The 18,341-nt window shown below is 45.9% G+C and overlaps 1 protein-coding gene across 2 annotated transcripts in view; it reads left to right on the forward strand.

Annotated features, from left to right (window-relative positions):
- Nucleotides 1–18,341, forward strand: part of LOC119187801 (breast cancer anti-estrogen resistance protein 3 homolog) — a 236,038-nt gene that overhangs the window by 171,476 nt on the left and 46,221 nt on the right. For both annotated transcript variants that reach the window (XM_075878845.1, XM_075878846.1), the window contains exons 2-4: nucleotides 7,122–7,243; nucleotides 14,628–14,739; nucleotides 15,649–15,727. In XM_075878845.1, the coding sequence (XP_075734960.1) occupies nucleotides 7,122–7,243; nucleotides 14,628–14,739; nucleotides 15,649–15,727 (313 nt within the window). The remainder of the gene's footprint in view (nucleotides 1–7,121; nucleotides 7,244–14,627; nucleotides 14,740–15,648; nucleotides 15,728–18,341) is intronic.

The following is an 18,341-nucleotide window of genomic DNA, read 5'->3' on the forward strand; positions in this document are numbered from 1 at the left end:
ACGCAGGCGGCCCTGCGCAAATTTGCCCGCCAGGCGGCGGCTTGACCCTGACGTCACATTCATCTCTCCCGTGCTCCGCGCCTGCGCACGCGCGTGCCTCGGGGAGGGGGGGGGGGGGGGGCGTTACCTCGGTCAAAGTTTGCTATCTTATCGCGCCGTTGTTTAATCGAACCTCGCGAAAAAAATCCTCCGTAGACATGTTGTAAGAGGTCGCGGGTACCGAATTCGCAATAAGTTCGCGAATTCGAAACCTCTTTCACGAAAGCTTTCGAAATGAACGTTAGTCAACCAGCCCAACTCGCCATCTTGCTTATTCATTGCGTGTGATGTTTCCCGCTTGTTCGATTTTTTGTCGCGCTGTAGCCAAGACAAAGGCAATTTTCATACACGTTTTTTTTTTTTAACTGCTGTGCAACGTATAACTACGGGGCAGCAACTGAGATAAGCAATAGTGTTGTTCGCGCCTATATACAGGTGGTCCAGCTGCGCCATTGGTGACATTTTGCTACAGTGCTACCTCTCAGCGCCTTACTGCGCCCAATCAAGTGTATATTTCGGCATCAGCGCCAAAGTTCACATTTCACCTGCTTCGAGTGTTTATTGCCTAAAATATTGTTGATTTGGCATCAAATACGCAGTTTTTTTCTTTTGTATTGCCTCAGAACACTCTCCTCCTTTTTCCATCGACGTTGTTTTTGATAATTGATATGTGCGGTTTAATTTCCCAAAACCACCACATGATTATAAGAGACGCCGCAGTGGAGGACTCCGGAAATTTTGACTACCTCGGGGTTCTTTAACGTGCACTCAAATCTGAGCACATGGGCCTACAGCATTTTCGCCTCCATCAAAAATGCAGCCGCCGCAGCCGGGATTCGATCCCACGACCTGCGGGTCAGCAGCCGAGTACCTTAGCCACTAGACCACCGCGGAGAGGCACTTATGTTATATTCATTGTTATAGTCCGCCTAATATAAATATATATGCGCCTTATCTCACTTATTGGCGGTTCGGCATTTTCTCTATAACTGGCCGCTTACGCCGGGCACTAAGTGTTGCTGCTGCCGTTCGTGCGCATCAAAGCGTTCGTCGACTGCCTCATAGTGAAACCCGACATAACGTAGTTGCAAGTCAGGGTGCACAGAAATTTAGCCATGCTGACACCGACGTGCCGTGAGCCACAATTAACGCGTGACTGTGCTCTCATATCCGTTACGACACACCGTTTTAACATTCAATATCGTTGTCAATCGGCAAGAAAGGCCGGGTGTACAAGTCGCTCTCATCCTGCAAAACTTTCCATCTGATTCTCAGCCGTGTACTTGTTAGAAAGTACGCTTTCAGCGTACTCAATGTGGTCACCGTGATTGATTGATTGACATGTGGGGTTTAACGTCCCAAAGTGGTCACCGTGTGTCCACCCATAGCGCAAGGATGATTCCGGAGCGCCGCTGCCGAGTGAGTTGCTCGCCGCTCATAGAACACCTTTACGACGCCACCGCTTGCAGTGGCTTCTTGAAATCCAAAGAACAATGAAAAATTACTTTTTAAAATAATAAATTGTGTAAATGAGTGGGAAATCAACGGCATGTAGTTGAAGCGGTTCTCAGCAATCGCAGAAATACCCCCTTCGCGGAACCCAGTCCGTGAACCACTCGCCAGCGTCGTATCCAGTGGGTCATAATGTTGGAGGAGGGTGGGGAGGGGAATATAAAGATGCTGTAGGGGTTGTGAGTGCCTTATTCTTTCGAAAAGTAGAAGGTCATGACGTTTAAATACCTGTCACTCGCAAAAATCATATGCAACATCCTTGTCACTATTGCTTCACCCCTATATGCGCATCTGTCTTGTGAGGAAACATACACATGACATTTTGTGCAAACGGCCTGACATCAGGGTGGGGGGAGGGCATGGTGTTTTTTAGCAAGGAAGGGGAAGGGGGGACCCCCGATGAGTAGGTTTCTTAGTTGGGGGAGGACGGGGCCGTAAAGGGGAATACTCACCGGGGTCAGCGCTACGGCGCTCTTGGGTAGTGGTGGAAAGAGGGGGTGGGATGAAAAGGGCATGGGAAAATTTGAAGAAAAAAAAAAGGTTGATCGTTGCTGCCTGACATTTGGCCTTATGTACTGGCTTTCATTTGAGCAGCATTCCCTGGTTCATCATAGGTATGTGCACTAAAAAGGTGCACACTTGCTTTTTATGAACGAAGCTTCTTATGGCGCGACCTGCTCGGTTGTCGATCGTCGATTCATCCGGCGTACCCCGTAGTGTTCCCTTGTCGTACATTAGAAGGCGCTGTTCCATAGAGATGCTTGCAAACTGCTGTTTGGTGACGGTATACTAGATGGCGAAGTACGTATTCTGGGCCGTCATCTCCATTTCTCGTCTCGTTTCCGAGAGGGCGCTGGCCCATATAGACGTGCTTCCGGAGCGCCGCTCCGGAAGCACGTCTACAGGTAGTGATATGCACGATACCGGAGGTACCGGTGCGTGATAGCAACCTGCAAAGAGCGGTGGTCAACGCAAACCAAGAGATATGGCGGATGAGTCGAGAGAAAGGCTTTGAGGTGGTGGAAATAAACAGAGAGGTGCATAGGTGGGGGGGTTTTCAACGAGACAGAATTCACTTCGATGGGCGGCTAGGTCATGAGGTGGGTTGGCGCCTTGCAGGACGCGCAGTAGCTTTTTTGGGGGGCAAGCGAGCCCTTCGGGGTGCAGGATAGCTAGTAACGGGGAAAATAACCAGGGAGACTCTTCGACATGTTGTATGGACAGATACGATTCCAAAGTGGCACCAATATCTAAGATAGGTAGAGTCCGGGGCATAAATAGACATAGCCACGAGCGCCGAGCCAATTCAGACATAGGGTATATTAACATGCAGGGTGGTAGGAACAGTCTGAAGTGGGAAGAGATAGAAGAACAGCTAAGGGAAGAGAGGCCGATGGTATACGGTTTTGTAGAAACACATCTCAGGAACATGGAACTACCGCCGAACAATCCGGACTACGCGTGGGAATATTGTAATAGAACAGAAGGCAGCAGAAAGGGGGGTGGTATTGGGGCATTCATTCATAAAAGTACAGACTGGCAAAGGGTCAAGCAGGAGTGCAAGGAACATTTATGGCTAAAAGGGAAAGTGGCAGGTCAAATGACACTCCTTGGTTTCGTGTACTTGTGGACGGGAGCAAAGGCCAGAGAGGAAAACCAGGCAATGGTAGAGTGTATATCAAAGGACATTCAGGAGTTAGGAAAAGAGTGCGAGATAATTATACTAGGAGACATGAATGCGCACATAGAAGATTTAGATGGGTATACCGACCCGACAGGCAAAATGATCATGGATATGTGTGAAAGGCTTGATTTGATCATTTGCAACAGTACCGAGAAGTGTGAAGGGCAAATAACATGGGAGGTAGGAAGGCTTCAGTCGACGATAGATTATGCACTGATGTCACATAGGATGTATGATAAGCTCAGGGGAATGCACATAGATGAAGGTGGCTCCAGAAGTCTGGGTAGCGATCACAAACGTCTCAAGCTAAGTTTTGGAAGAGCAGTGAAAGTGGGAAGGAGACAAGATGAGCAACTACAGGAAAATTTTTATCCAGAAAGGCAAATTGAAATAGCCACTAAACAAATTGAGAAAGTAATCACGGAGGATAATAAGACAGTGTGGACATACACGAATCTAATTAGACTCTTTGAGCTAGAGCTTGCTAAGACGCGCGGCAAGTCACCCCGGAAAAGAAGACACAAACCCAAAAGTTGGTGGGATGAGGAAGTTAAGAGAGCCATAGCAAAACGTCAGGAAGCCTCTAGGGAACACGGACATGCTAAGCAGCGGGGTGAACCGACAGATGATGTTGTAAGAAAATGGGCAAACTTTCTAAGCTGTAGAAGGGATACATCCCTTCTGATCAATGAAAAGATTAGAAGGAAGGGAGCTCAGTGGCTGGCAGAAGTACATAAAAAAGATAGAAAGGCAGCTGCGAAATTTTGGAACCATCTAAACTCCCTAAGAAATGAGACGAGCCTAGAGCAGAGTTTTATAACTACAGCCCAAGGTGCTAGGCTAGAAGGGGGCAAAGCTATTGAATATATAAGGACAAGGGTGACAGAAAAAATTTCAACAAAGAAGTACTTTATGCACCACAATAGACAAGGACGAATCAAGTGTTGCAATGACTCCATTTTCACAACAAGAGTGGGAAAGGGCTGAGAAAAGGGTTCCTAGTAGTACATCAACAGGCCCAGATGGCATTCCAATTAGGCTGATAAAGACATTAGGTCCGAAGTCTAAGCAGGCTTTGAGAGAGGCAGTGAGCACAATAATAATCGATGGTGAAGTTCCTGATGGATGGAAACTTAGCAGGATGAGCATGATCTATAAAGGAAAGGGGGACAAAGCTGACATAAACAACTACCGTCCTATAACAGTGACATCAGTGGTCTACAGGCTGGCGATGCAGATTATAAAGGAAAGACTGCAGTCGTGGATAGAGGATGAGGGGGTGCTGGGGGAACTGCAGAATGGGTTTCGGAAACACAGGAGGTTGGAAGACAATCTGTTCTCACTGACGCAGCGCATCGAAATAGCAGAAAAGGAACACAGGCCCCTGTGGCTAGCATTTTTGGATATCAAGGGAGCGTACGATAGCGTGGTTCAAGAGGAATTGTGGGGAATACTGGACACACTAGGCGTGGAACATGTAGTCACTAATCTTTTAAAGGGTATCTATAAAGGTAACAAGGTAGGTATAAAGTGGGAAAAACAGGTATCCAAGCCTGCAGAGGTAAAACGGGGGCTTAGGCAGGGGTGCCCCCTGTCACCCTTATTATTCATGATGTACCTAAAAGGATTAGAGGCAAAATTAGAGGGAAGTGGACTGGGCTTCAACCTCTCTTTAGTCAAACAAGGAAAACTTATTGATCAGGCACTACCAGCATTAATGTACGCAGATGATATAGTGCTAATGGCCAACAACAAGCAAGATTTGCAGAGATTGATGGACATCTGCGGTAATGAGGGAGATAGGTTAGATTTTAGATTTAGTAAGGAAAAATCAGCAGTCATGATTTTCAATGACAACGAAGGTAGTGAGCTTAGAATACAGGAGGTCACGCTAGAGATAACAGATAAATACAAATATCTGGGCGTATGGATTAGCAATGGGACTGAGTATCTGAGGGAACACGAAATATACGTGACGACTAAAGGTAACAGGAATGCAGCAGTCATGAAAAATAGGGCACTGTGGAATTACAATAGGTATGATGTTGTGAGAGGAATATGGAAAGGGGTCATGGTTCCTGGGCTGACGTTCGGCAATGCGGTCTTGTGCATGAGATCAGAAGTTCAAGCAAGATTAGAAATTAAGCAACGTGGAATAGGTAGGCTTGCTTTAGGAGCTCACGGGAATACACCAAATCAGGGAGTACAAGGTGATATGGGATGGACATCATTTGAGGGCAGGGAAGCTAGCAGCAAGATAAACTTTGAGAAGCGATTGAGAGAAATGGGGGAAGAGCGTTGGGCTAGGAAGGTTTTCAGCTACTTGTACATGAAGAATATCGATACAAAATGGAGGAAGCGAACCAGGAAGTTGACTGGTAAATACTTAGAAAACAGCAGGTGGCCAAACCAAAAAGAACTATTGGTTAAGAAGAAAGTGAAGGAAACGGAGACTGACATGTGGAGAATGAGCATGATTAAGAAGTCCGCACTAGAGATCTATCGAACTTTTAAGCAGGAGATTGCCAAGGAAAGGATCTATGATAATACTCGGGGTAGTTCTCTACTGTTTGAGGCCAGGACGGGAGTACTGCGAACCAAGACATATCGGGCCAAATACGAAGGGGTAGACACAGTATGCAGTGCGTGTGGAGAGGAAGAAGAAACGGCCGAACACTTGATAATGTTCTGTAAAGGGCTTCACCCTATAGTTCAGGATGATGGCGCAGAGTTTTTCAAAGCACTGGGATTTAGGGACAGCGAGGGCAAAATAGACTTTAAGCGGGTAGACTTAACTAGAAGGAGGTTATCTGATTGGTGGCTAAAGTCAAGGCACGAGTGAAAATTAAACCCTTCACTGCGAAGTACGAATCCTCAACTTCATTATTTAAAGGAAAAAAAAAAGATAAATGTAATGGTTAGTTCACTAAGTATTACGGCTAGGTGGCGTTAGCCGCCGCCCGATCTAAAGGGTACAGCCACATCCATCCATCCATCCATCCGTGCGTACAATATGTCGGTTGGGTGAAGGTACGCTAGATGGCGTTGGCGGTGCAGCTGCTCTCCAATTGGCTGCTGCGTGGGATGGCGCCTGGTGGTGAGCTCTCATTCCCCGAATCGTCACCGTACGATTGCGCTTGCCGGATCGTGCTGCTTGGCGGACAATGGACGACGAGAAGCTCCGAGTGCGGAAGGCCGCTGTGCTCGTCAGCCGAAACCCACCACGAACCTGTGATTTCGTTCTGAACGTATATAGACGTTGTCTTTGCAAACTTTAGAGTCGCGCCCGTGCGAGAACCCATATCGCTCCATTTCACCGACCTCAAGGCGGTAATCATGCAGGCGAAAAGACAACTGGTTGTTGAAGTTTGAATAAAACTTCACACACACTATCGCGTTGATCACTGCTGGGTGAGACCACTAAAGATCTCACGATGTTATTATGATTGCTTCACGAGCTTCGCCCCAAACTCTTCACCATTCATATGTGTTGTGGATATGGTGAGATTTTTACTACTCCAAGTGATCCCAAGGACCAATTCTTTTTCCTCTAAAACACAAAATTCTTGTCTGAAACACAAAATTTTTAGCTCGAAACCTGCTCTCTTTACATTTACTTCTGCTTCATCCGCTTCAAAACAGCTTTTTTTGTGTGTGCTCCTGTTTTTGCTTCAAATACTAAACTTGGTGGACCGCCAGCGAGCTTACCTATTCAGCCCGCTGTGGTTAAGGCGATACTTATTAGGCGCACGAAATATAGCGCTTTTTGTTGCACACCTTCTCTGCATTTCTTTTTTGTTTTGTTTTGTTCAGTGCATATCTTGCTACTCGGTAGATCATTTCCATTTTCTGGTTCTGAGCCTGCTTTCTTTTTCATTATGTGCAGGTTTCGATCCCGTTATGTCTGTGGATCCAGGTGGCAAGCCGCACCTTGACATTGATGTGTGGCTTCAGAACCTGGACTTGCCGCAATACTCACTACTGTTCTGCAAGTACACTGGTGTTGAGGCAAGTGTGATCATATTTATTTTGATTTTTATTTCTTTTTAAAGCATTTTTTTTCTTTCACAATGAGCTTTGTGAGCAGATATAAGAAAGAGGGTCCTGGAGAATGGATTTAGTCTAAATATCTTGTATAGGGCTGACTCGCGCTCATTTGAAAATCACATATTGCAGTACTCGTCGCAAAGAACTTGTGACAGTAATGTAAGAATGTCTGTTGGAAATGGACACATGATGACATACGTCATAAAAAATACCTTATTTCATTTTAGAGTCGCATATTTACTCCCCCCCTCGCCCTTTTTTTTCTGTTGTGAATTTACTGTGCTGTACCGACAACCTGTTTCGAGCGTACATGAAAAGAAGAAGCATTTTTAAAATATATGGCGCTGTTGCTCGAATGGTGTAGATGGATGCCATCAAGATTTACGGAATCGACGAAGTTTCTACCTTTGATCAGTTTTAAGCAATGCTTCATTTTTTTTTCATGACGTGTACGAGTCGCTGGCGGAAATAATATTCAGTTAGTTTCATGAAAACTCTGTAATAAGGAGGCCGCGTCTTTCGTGGTGCTATGACAGGCGTGTAACTGCCGTGCGACACGTCTTTTAGCACAAATAGTTGGTGTTATAGTCATGGATGACCGAAACAAGTTTGGTTCGCATGTTTACCTACTTATCCTGATTAATCGCTCATCTGTCGGATATAAACAGTCCCAGTTTTTTTAAAAAGAATATTGTTCTCCTAAACCACTTGAAGAAGTCGTTCGCTTCGTGGGGCTTGGAAATGAATGCTCCTTTCCGCTTTTTCTTTTTTTTTTCATGGAACTCTACAGCTAATCTGTATATGGCTCTAGTTTTATTGATTTTTTTCTGTGCGTCAATAACATTTCCAGAAAATAAGTTGCTTTGACGGGGCTGAATTCGAACATGGGTCACCATGCTCCGAAAACGAGTATTTTAACCAGTGGGCTATACATCCATGCTTGCGGAACGCGGAAATATCGGAACCGTATTAATCTGTTGTAAAAGAGTGTAAATTGTAAAAGAGTGACACTTTCCATGAAGGCTTCGTTGACTTTCGTGATGATGGAAATAAAAGCCCTCTGCATGTAAAGCTCACATAGCAAATTGTACACATCAGGAGGATTTTATCGCGGCGAAGAAGTGGTGCCAAACACTTGTTTCGGTCACCGTGCGATCCGCCTTACAGGGGCCCCTAAAGAAGCTTATGAAGGCTAGACTGAAGAATACGCCATGGCGATGCCGCTCGGCATGGTGTGTTCATTTGAAACTTTTACAGCGAAAGCTATTATGAGATCACAACTCGGGTCACGCGCAGTTGTCCGCCGCCGCCGCCGTTGGTGTCCGTAACCACATCGTGCAAAATTTAAAAAGTAACCTAGCACCAATGACACAATGGGGCTCGAACCCGGGTCCGCTGGGTACCACCCAGTATTCTACCACTGAGCCACATTGTTGGTTCGAAGTTGTTGGCAAACTTGCCTTAGGCAGGCTTGATGTCGGGAAAGCAATCGCGTTATGACGACTTATAAAGCGTTATAAAACAGCGAAAGAACAACCAGTCGTCGCACAATGGGAGTAGCGTAACGAGTGGGTCGTCCAACGCTCCAACCCATTACAAAAGCTTGTTCTTGTTCCTGGGTTAAGGGTGGCGCATACCCACTTCAAGCACCATTCCTCATCGTCGTCAGCCCCTGCAGGAACAATTGGTACAAAATTCCTTCCAAGTGTTTAGTGGATACCACGCTTCTCAGAAGAATGACGGAAAATAGCATAAGGAATGCCGGCCTACTATCCCAAAAAAACGTTAATAATAATGTCCTAGTGGGTATAAAGTGAGTATGCCTGTAGTAGTTACCCAATAAGTGTTTTGAAAGGTTCTGAAAGGCCGCTCTTCCAGCTTTCGCTGTAACTGTGCTGTGCCTTCCACGCAGGCCTGGCATTTTTTTTTTTTTCGCTAAGCAGCTTATTGCCTCGTGCGCCAAAACAAATGGGTGTTATATTTATCCATGTAACTAGCGTTCCTACTTCTCTTGTTTTTTTTTTTTTTTTTTTAGGAGATAACGGGATTATTGCTTGAAAATGATGAGTGCAGCGACCGGATGAAACACGCTTTTCAGTATTGCACAAGCTAGCGGCTTCGCCACATTAAAGTTCTTTATGCGGCAAAGCTACCTTTCAATAACTGCTTGGGCAGCGTCATTTCAAAGGAGCACTGACATCGAATTTACTCGTGCCAAGATTTTTTGCGTGAACGAGTAACTAAAGACCAGTAGCAGCGATTCGCGACCTAAAGTGCAACTGAGGTATGAATAACCATCACTTTTATTGATTTATACCACCGGTATCTGGCAACACTCAAAACGGCTGGCAATCCCGCCATATTTAGCGCTGGAGGCACTACCAGTGGCGTGACCTTGCGGTCACGTCCAGATTGCGCCACACTTCTCCACAGAAAAGTGTGCTCCGCAAACATTTCGTCTTCTAGACGGACACATTCAGTCATGCCTTATCACCTGCATTGCCATCGTCGCCGTACAAAGTGTCGACTCGGGTTGAATACGATAGTCTGGAGCTAGGAATCCCCGCGATTCGCGACGTCGTGAATCATTTTTGCTTCGATCGACCCTTCACAGAACAGCGATTACAAAATGGACGCTTTCCAAGCAGCACTGAGGAGGTGGCCGAGGATGCCATGTTCGCTCGTGTGTGTCAGTTAGCTATATTGATGTGTTTTGGCGTACACGGCATTCAGGTATACGCAAAGCGGTCAATAGAATATTGCTATCGGGAATGAGCATCAGCGGAAAAATAGAATACGTCCCCAGTTTGCCAGGTTTTTCTTTGCGCCTCCAGATGGCTCCACCTATCCAGCCTCTCGCGGTTGCGGCGGCAGTCACCTGGTGTTACGCGGACGAAGAAGTCTACAGACCAACTAAAACTCAACGATACCCACGTGTTACTTGCTAGCGATGGTGTCTGTCTATATTGTGTCCCACTTTCCTAGCTTGTGATCGTGTTGGCGTGTAACATATACGTGATATGAAAATACACCCTCATTGTGCTTTTCCCGCACTTCGAACGAGACGACTGCAACTCACAACGGTTCTCCGACATGTTGATCGACAAGCACACGTTGAAACATGCTTTTTTCCTTTCGCCGTTCTTTTTAAAGTGGCTTGAATCTTGGTAATTTCACGAAATCATGCAAAGCGGTGCGACGAAGATCAGACGTGACGAGCGAGTGCGTTTCTAGGCTTCGGCGCCACAATAAGAACACTCGGATCGTACACGTCATCGCTAGTAGAGCATAGTCACTCAGGATGGTAGGTCTGGAATGTATCACACTGAACACGTAGCACCAGTGTCGATGTCGCAGGTCATTCCGTTTTCATTAAACTCTCTTACGCTGTTTGCAGTTGAAATAAAACAACTACCACGTGACAGATTCGATTCGAATTTGGCCAAAACTACCTACACACACCGAGCAATCGCAGGAAGGGCACATCTCGATTCTGAAATTTGATGTCAGGGCTCATTTAACAAAATCGGTATGAGCCGAGTCCGCGCGCGTGCTTGCGTGTGTGTTGTTCACCACTAAAAAATGTTAAAGACACCTCAATTTACTTTTCCCTTTGCAAACCCACGGTCAGGATACAGTACAGAAAAATAAAAGCGTTGAGCGTTGTTGGAGTGCCAGAGTGGTGCAATTAAGTGAAGCTTCTATCGTTTGACAGATTTCGATGGTATCAGTGGCATAATTCGCGAAAAACCCCGAAGCCGAAAGTGTACTGAATTGTGGGTGCACACAAATAGGCCCTCAAAGGTGCTCCGTTTTAGATGCGCATTTGTAAGGGCTGCTTTTCAATAATGAATGCTTTTCCGATCGTGAGCTTATTGGATATTGGCCGTTTCTTGTGTGGAAACTTGATCCTTTATTGAAGCCACTTGTAATTTTACGTTGCCAATTTTCATTGTTTCCTTTCAATGATTGCATGTCGTTGTTTTGTTCACGACCGTTGTTGCCTATACCAACAGAAGTGTCGCGCTGCTAAGCAAGTGGGTGAAGGCCCAATTCCTGGCATGCGAAGATGAAAACATTAGGAAGGGGCGTGGCTCAGTGAACTAGAAACGAATAAATAAATCGACACGCCCAGCGTCGCTTGCGGCGATTTTCCCGATAGGGGAAAAGCTCCTGATCACTTTAACAACGAGGCTTTTCTTAATCGAGTCTTCCGGGTTCGTTGATGTCGTAGCGCTGGTCACGAGGCCTTGCGGTGTGGTGAGAGTTAGACTCGATAGAAAGAGGTAAGCTACACCGCCTCAATATGGGTGAGGCTCGGCGGAAAGGCGAACCATGAGAGGCGCGCAAAGGTGGGCAAGGTGTGCCAAGAGGGGCAGTGTCGCAGCTCAGCGGAAAGGCTGGACCAATGAAAGGCTTGCTATGGTGGGTGAGGGTGAGCCAGACGAAAGGAGGCATCAACTGTTCTTACGCCGTTAATGGAGCTGGCCGCATTGTATTACTATTTTTGTGTGCGTGGTGATTATAGTTGTGCAACGTGTTTTTGTATTATTATTAATATTATTATTATTATTATTATTATTAGTAGTAGTAGTAGTAGTAGTAGTAGTAGTAGTAGTAGTAGTAGTAATGTGCCGTCAGCTGGCCTGGGAGTCGCCAATCGTGGTCATCACATTACGACGTAATGCTTCCACCTTCTGATGATGACACCAGACGATCGATGAGAAAGTGTGCGGTACATTGTGGTGCGTTGAGCGACTGCACTGAGCGAATATGGTTGCACGGCTAATTATTTACCGGTTCGGCGTTCCTTGGCCTTGCAGCACTGCGGCAAAGCCCTTTTTCAAAGAGCTTCATGACAGTGCCGCAAGGTAAAGCCCCATTTCAAGGGGCTTTTACCTTGTGGTGTACCGGTGTACTTGGCAGTCGTCCTACGTATTTCGGCTTGAAATGGTGCTCACACACCTGAGAAACATTTGATAAAGCGATTTATCTCACGCTTTGCACTCTACGTACCCCTTACAGAAAAGCTACGGAACAGAAAAATTTTTGGGTGTGTACAGGCGTCTAAATTCGGTTTAAGAGCAGTTGTATGTACATATTTAAACAAAAATGGTGAAGGTACTGGCGAAACAGGCGCATAATACCGCAAGAAAGAATGGTCGAAGCAGTTGTGACAAATACTAAGTATAGTGCATAAAAGATGCCCGACATCATGCACCAGCCCTCCTTCCGTTTTCTAAACAAAGTGATCGAAGGTGTTACAATAAGCCCGCGGTGCTATGAGCAAATGGCGACCCTCAAGAAAAAACGCCTCTTCTGAAAATATATCACCACGCGCGTTTATTGCTTCATTTTGATGTGTTTGGGGGACGAACAGAGGAACTTGAAACACCCTTTTCACTCCAATTGTGAAGTCGGTTAAGTGTAGCGTGAATGTGTCTGCTTCGTTGCGCCGTCGTTTTCCAGCCAAGCCAACCGCGTCTCGGTAAACGCGATCGTCAAAAACGCGAAATCTACGCAGTTCCTAGCACTGTCTCGGGACGATACGTTATCGCGGGGGTGAGGGGTGATCACCAATGACTCACAGCTAAAGGTGTCTAATGTCAAGGCATCCGCAAGCAAGTCAGAAACACACATTACATCGTTTTACAAAAATAACCTAACGTGCTAGATGTGATGCTTTTAAAACAACTGAAAGGCAAGTAGTATAGCCACACACATACCTTTGAATCACGGATAGAAGACCTATGGATGTCATTCCAATGAACGACAGGCTTTCATTTCGCTTTTCGCTCTTCCTTTGGGGACAAAAACACTCGAACCTTCGGCACGTTGTCAATATTGGTGACAGTTGAGCCCGCAGCGCTGCCCCACTGCGAGAGTTTGCAGGTGTAGTACACTACGCGAACATTCAGTGACTGAAAGTAGCACATCACATCACCACGTAGCACTTCAAGTGCGCTGAAAAACGCAGTCATCTTCGTGGTAGTCGCTAAAAGAAACACCAGCACCCTACGATAGGCTTTGTCAGGCTTAGCAATCCTGCTATCTCGAAAGGCGGAAGCATGCATGTGCACGCTACTTGGCAGACGAAAAGTTTGGAAACTGAGTGACGTCACAGGCCGTGCCCGAAGTAGTGAACATGCCTGGATTTTTTTTCTAGGGGCCATTGGTCGAATGCACTCACTTCGCATCCCGTTTTCGCCACGTTTCGCTCCTGGCTACGTTATCGCGAGCGCCCATGCGTTCGTTGTTGTATGTTTATCTTGACAATGAACCATTGCGTGCGACTGCTTAACCACCTCAGGAGTTTGCATTCCCAGCAAGGAATCACGTGTATAAATAGCAGAGCAAACGCATGTCTGTTCACGGCGTTTGTCAAAGTTGCACAATAAATCAATCTTAAATGTGGTGGCGTTGTTCATGTTCTGATCCAATAATTTTCTGACAGCGTCAACTGAACTGTTCTCGCAATTTAGAGTGTGCCTTTCTGTTCGGTTCGCGCTGCACGGAATATGTCGTATGGAGTGCAATGTTTGTGCATGCATCTCAGCAAGAAAGACGCATGAATACAACGCAAACGAATCAATTTTCGTGCGTAGTTATCGCATAAAAGCTTAAACTTCCATTTTATCTTATATTCAAATCGTGGTTCTGGGACATTAAACTTCGGATATTGTAACCCGCACAAATGTTGGGCTCCAAGACCACATCATCCGTGCAGAGAGAACCGAGCAGGAAGGCACACTCTAAACTGCGAGAACAGTTCAATTCACGCTGTCTGAAAATTATTGAATCAGAACATGAACAATGCCACTGCATTTCAGATTTATTGTGCAACTTTCATAAACGTCTTGGACAATCGTTTGCTCTATTTTTTTATACGTATGATTCCTTTTGAGCAGCAGCTGCGAATTCAAACACGAAAGGTGCGTAAACTGTCGCACGCAATGGTTTTTTGTCGAGATAAGTATATAAAACAACGAACTTCATGGGTGCGCGCGATAACGTAGCCACAAGCGAAACGTGACAAAAACGGGATGCGACGTGAATGAATTCCGCCCGCCGGTCAGGAAGACTGGAAACAAAAATTCACTATTAAAACCGACGCGTGCTACATTTATCCTTAACTGCAGCAAGCATGTCGTTTTCAACGCTTGGCGACGCTGACCTCAGTCCAAGCGAGCCGAGGCCACGCGTCGGAGCGTTCAAGTTAAAGGTGCTGACGGCTGTACGTTAAATTCTAGCTCAACGAGTGCTATGTGGGACAGAGGCTTTTTAGCCGAGTGTAGCAAGTAATCGCTATTGGCGTTCCTCATTATTGGATACATCTACTGAACAGGAGATCCTGTGGATGTCCGAGAGGGATGTCAAGGACCTTGGAGTCAAAAATGGCGCGCACCGGGCCATCCTGGTCTCCTCCCTCATTGTGCTCAAGCGCAAATACGACAAAGGTGAGTTTGGCGCCCTGCCCGTGTTGCACATTGTAGACTCTCTCAAAGTGAGTATGTCCGGCTGTTTCACTGGACAGAAAGGGTAGTCGCGCGGAAGCCTTGCTTTTGACAACAACGCTGTGCTTGACGTGAAATTTTTTGGCTCTAACCATACGTAACACGTGCTTCAGGTTGTTAATGGCCACTGTCGTTAATGTTGTACAGTGTCTTCTTCATGCGTTATGAATGCTGTGCGTTCAGACGCATTGTTACATTTGGCCCGGTAGTTCGTCGTAGCAGACGCCATCGTGCGTGAGCCTGTCTCCAAGGATGCTTTCACCCCAATATCGGCGCCTGGTCATAAGCACAAAGCACGACGCTGACCTGCAGGTGGGCCAGGCAGTTCGTTGTGGTCGGGTTACAAGAAACTTGAATAACGAAGGTCTTAGGATATTCGAAGGTCGTAGGTTCGATTCCTGCTCACGGCTGGTTATTTTTTCATCCACTTTTCTTTCTTCTTATTTACATTCAATTGGTTCTAATAACTTCCCCTGTACATTCCTTGGCATTACTGTCTGTTAGATCTCATTATATATATAATATATATATATATATATATATATATATATATATATATATATATATATATATATATATATATCTGACGCCGCTATCGACGCCATTACTATTTTGCCGTCTTGTTTTCTGTAGTTGAACTATAGATATCTCCTGGAGTTTCGGCAGTATTGTAAGAGTTTTCCACAAGGATTAGGTGCCAAAGGGAAGGTCAGGGGATAAACTGCTGCATCACTGCGTAAATTCTGAACTGTGAGATCGTGACGATTTTCGTTTATGCTGCATAATTCTGAAATGGGTATGGTTTCGGTTTCATGTTATGTTTATACCATTCTTTCTCACCTGTTGAAACAGGTAGCCGTATCAAGTCTGGTGGCACATTGCTCTCTTCACGGTTCCGAAGCAGCAGCTCCCTTACTCAGGCCAAGGAAAAGTGAGTAGACACTTTTGAATAGCTCTTGTCCCGCCCTTTGTTCAGTTTTTTTTTTTTTTCCTCCCAGTCAGCGTCAGTGATTTCCATCACAAAGTAAGATAAGCACGCGTTGACGGTGTAATTCCTGCCGCCTTGCTATGCCTTTGCCTTATTTTGTAAGTTTTGCTGAATGCAAAGTCCAAGTTTTACGCTTATATAGCTTTCCACCTCCATGCAGACGGGACCATGTAGTATGCTGGGATCTTGTATTTTGTGCGAGCGGCTCTCAGCGGCTGCTTTTTCTGTGCGCATACGATACTCTTATGGTTACCGACAAACTTAAATAGTTACATACTGCGAGAAGTCAACTTTAACATTTTGGTGAGATGCATTTCTCCTATGTCGGAATGTGACTCCGACTGACTGTCAACCACCGGCGTTATATGCTATGGTGTGAAGAACTTTATTAATAAAGTCCTGAGGATCAGTCCAAGACTGATGCTGGCTGCTTCCACGTCGGGACAGAGAGGCCAAACCCTTCTGCCGCCACACAGGCCATCTGGACAGCCCTGAGTTGGTCCGCAAGTGCGTCGCTGTGCAGGATTCGCTGCCACCACTGTTCACCATGAGAAGCCGCACCGGCCAATGCCGAGCAGCACCAGCCTGCTGTGGTGAAAATCGAGCAAGCCTTCACCCTTACTACAATAGTTCGAAACCCCACATTCCGGATTAATTTTATTCATGACGACCGGGTTGGGGTGCGTCTGACCAGCGGTATCGGGAAGAAAGTGCATGCCAACGCGACATATTTGCGCGTCGCGCCACCTCTCAGCAAGTCAACGGAGCTGCCCGACTGGTGCCGCATCTCACGACTTGTGAAATACCATGACCTTCGATTTGCTTCAGCCCTGATTTTTGTTTTTTTTTTGTTATAGGGGCTGCATGGTCTCAGTGCCTTTGAAATCAATAATAAAAAATAATAGACTATGGAACAGTGAGTGCTGAAAGTTGGGCTAGTTGGAATAGAGGCCTGCGCGTTTAAGAAAAACGGTGGCGGAAACAGTACAGGATCCATACTGATGAAGATACCCTAGTTATAGTCGAGATGAGAATTAGATGCATTGCATTTACTAAATACCTAATACGGCGTTCGTATTGCCAATTTTTCTCCTTCTCATTCTTTAGGGTATCGCCACCTTCAGATAGATAGATAGATAGATAGATAGATAGATAGATAGATAGATAGATAGATAGATAGATAGACAGACAGACGGACGGACGGACGGACGGACGGACGGACGGACGGACGGACGGACGGACAGACAGACAGACAGACAGACAGACAGACAGACAGACAGACAGACAGACAGACAGACAGACAGACGGACGGACGGACGGACGGACGGACGGACGGACGGACGGACGGACGGACGGACGGACGGACGGACGGACGGACGGACGGACGGACGGACGGACGGACGGACGGACAGACAGACAGACAGACAGACAGACAGACAGACAGACAGACAGACAGACAGACAGACAGACAGACAGACAGACAGACAGACAGACAGACAGACAGACAGACAGACAGACAGACAGACAGACAGACAGACAGACAGACAGACAGACAGACAGACAGACAGACAGACAGACAGACAGACGGACAAAACATATTCGCACATATCATTTATCCTAGTTCATTGCACAGCTCAGTGTTTATGAAATAAGCTTGGGAAGTTAAAAATATTCGTTTAGAAAAATGTTACGAGCTTCTTCCGCAACGAAAAACTCCTGGACGTCAGGTTTCAAGGAAAAACAGAATTATGCTTTCCAACTAAAGTAAGATTCTAACGGCGCAAAAGGACAAAACCTCCAGGGCAACGCAGACACAGCATTAAAATCACAACTGTTTTATTGCTTCATCGCTTTGCATAACCTGGAGCGCTGCTAGGGGGCTGAAAATACCATTGTGACATTGCAGCGCTGTGCAATCTTTCATCGGGTTGTGTGACAAATTTAGTCGGAACCTGTTCACTCCAGCATCTGTTTTAGCTGAGTTTTCAAGCATGTTATTTGGACAGTTATGAAAATTGATTGATATGTGGGGTTTAACGTCTCAAAACCACCATTTGATTATGAGAGACGCTGTAGTGGAGGGTTCCGGAACTTTCGACCACCTGGGCTTATTTAACGTGCACCCAAATATGACCACACGGTCCAGCAGCGTTTTCGCCTCCATCGGAAATGCAGCCGCCGCAGCCGGGATTCGATCCCGTGACCTGCGGGTCAGCATCCGAGTACCTTAGCTACTAGACCACCGCGGCGGGGTGGCAGTTATAAAAGACCGCAACTTGTGATGACAACCGGTATAGACGTTTTATTGTCTGCACCACAATTCTTAATGCCTGTACTGTTTCAAAATACCAAAAATATAAATTTGCTTCTTCCTTGTTTTTAAAAAAAAGCAACAATGACATTTTATAGGGTGGCGAACGTACCTTCAGATCGCTGAAATTATTTAATGACGGCGATATCTCCAAACTATACTATTCTTTATTTTAGATTATGCTGCTTTCGCTTAAATTGTCTGTTTTATATGCAACGCGTCATTAATGTTCTTATTTAACTGTGA

This window comes from Rhipicephalus microplus, chromosome X, assembly GCF_043290135.1.
Source record: "Rhipicephalus microplus isolate Deutch F79 chromosome X, USDA_Rmic, whole genome shotgun sequence".
In the NCBI taxonomy this organism is placed as follows: domain Eukaryota; kingdom Metazoa; phylum Arthropoda; class Arachnida; order Ixodida; family Ixodidae; genus Rhipicephalus; species Rhipicephalus microplus.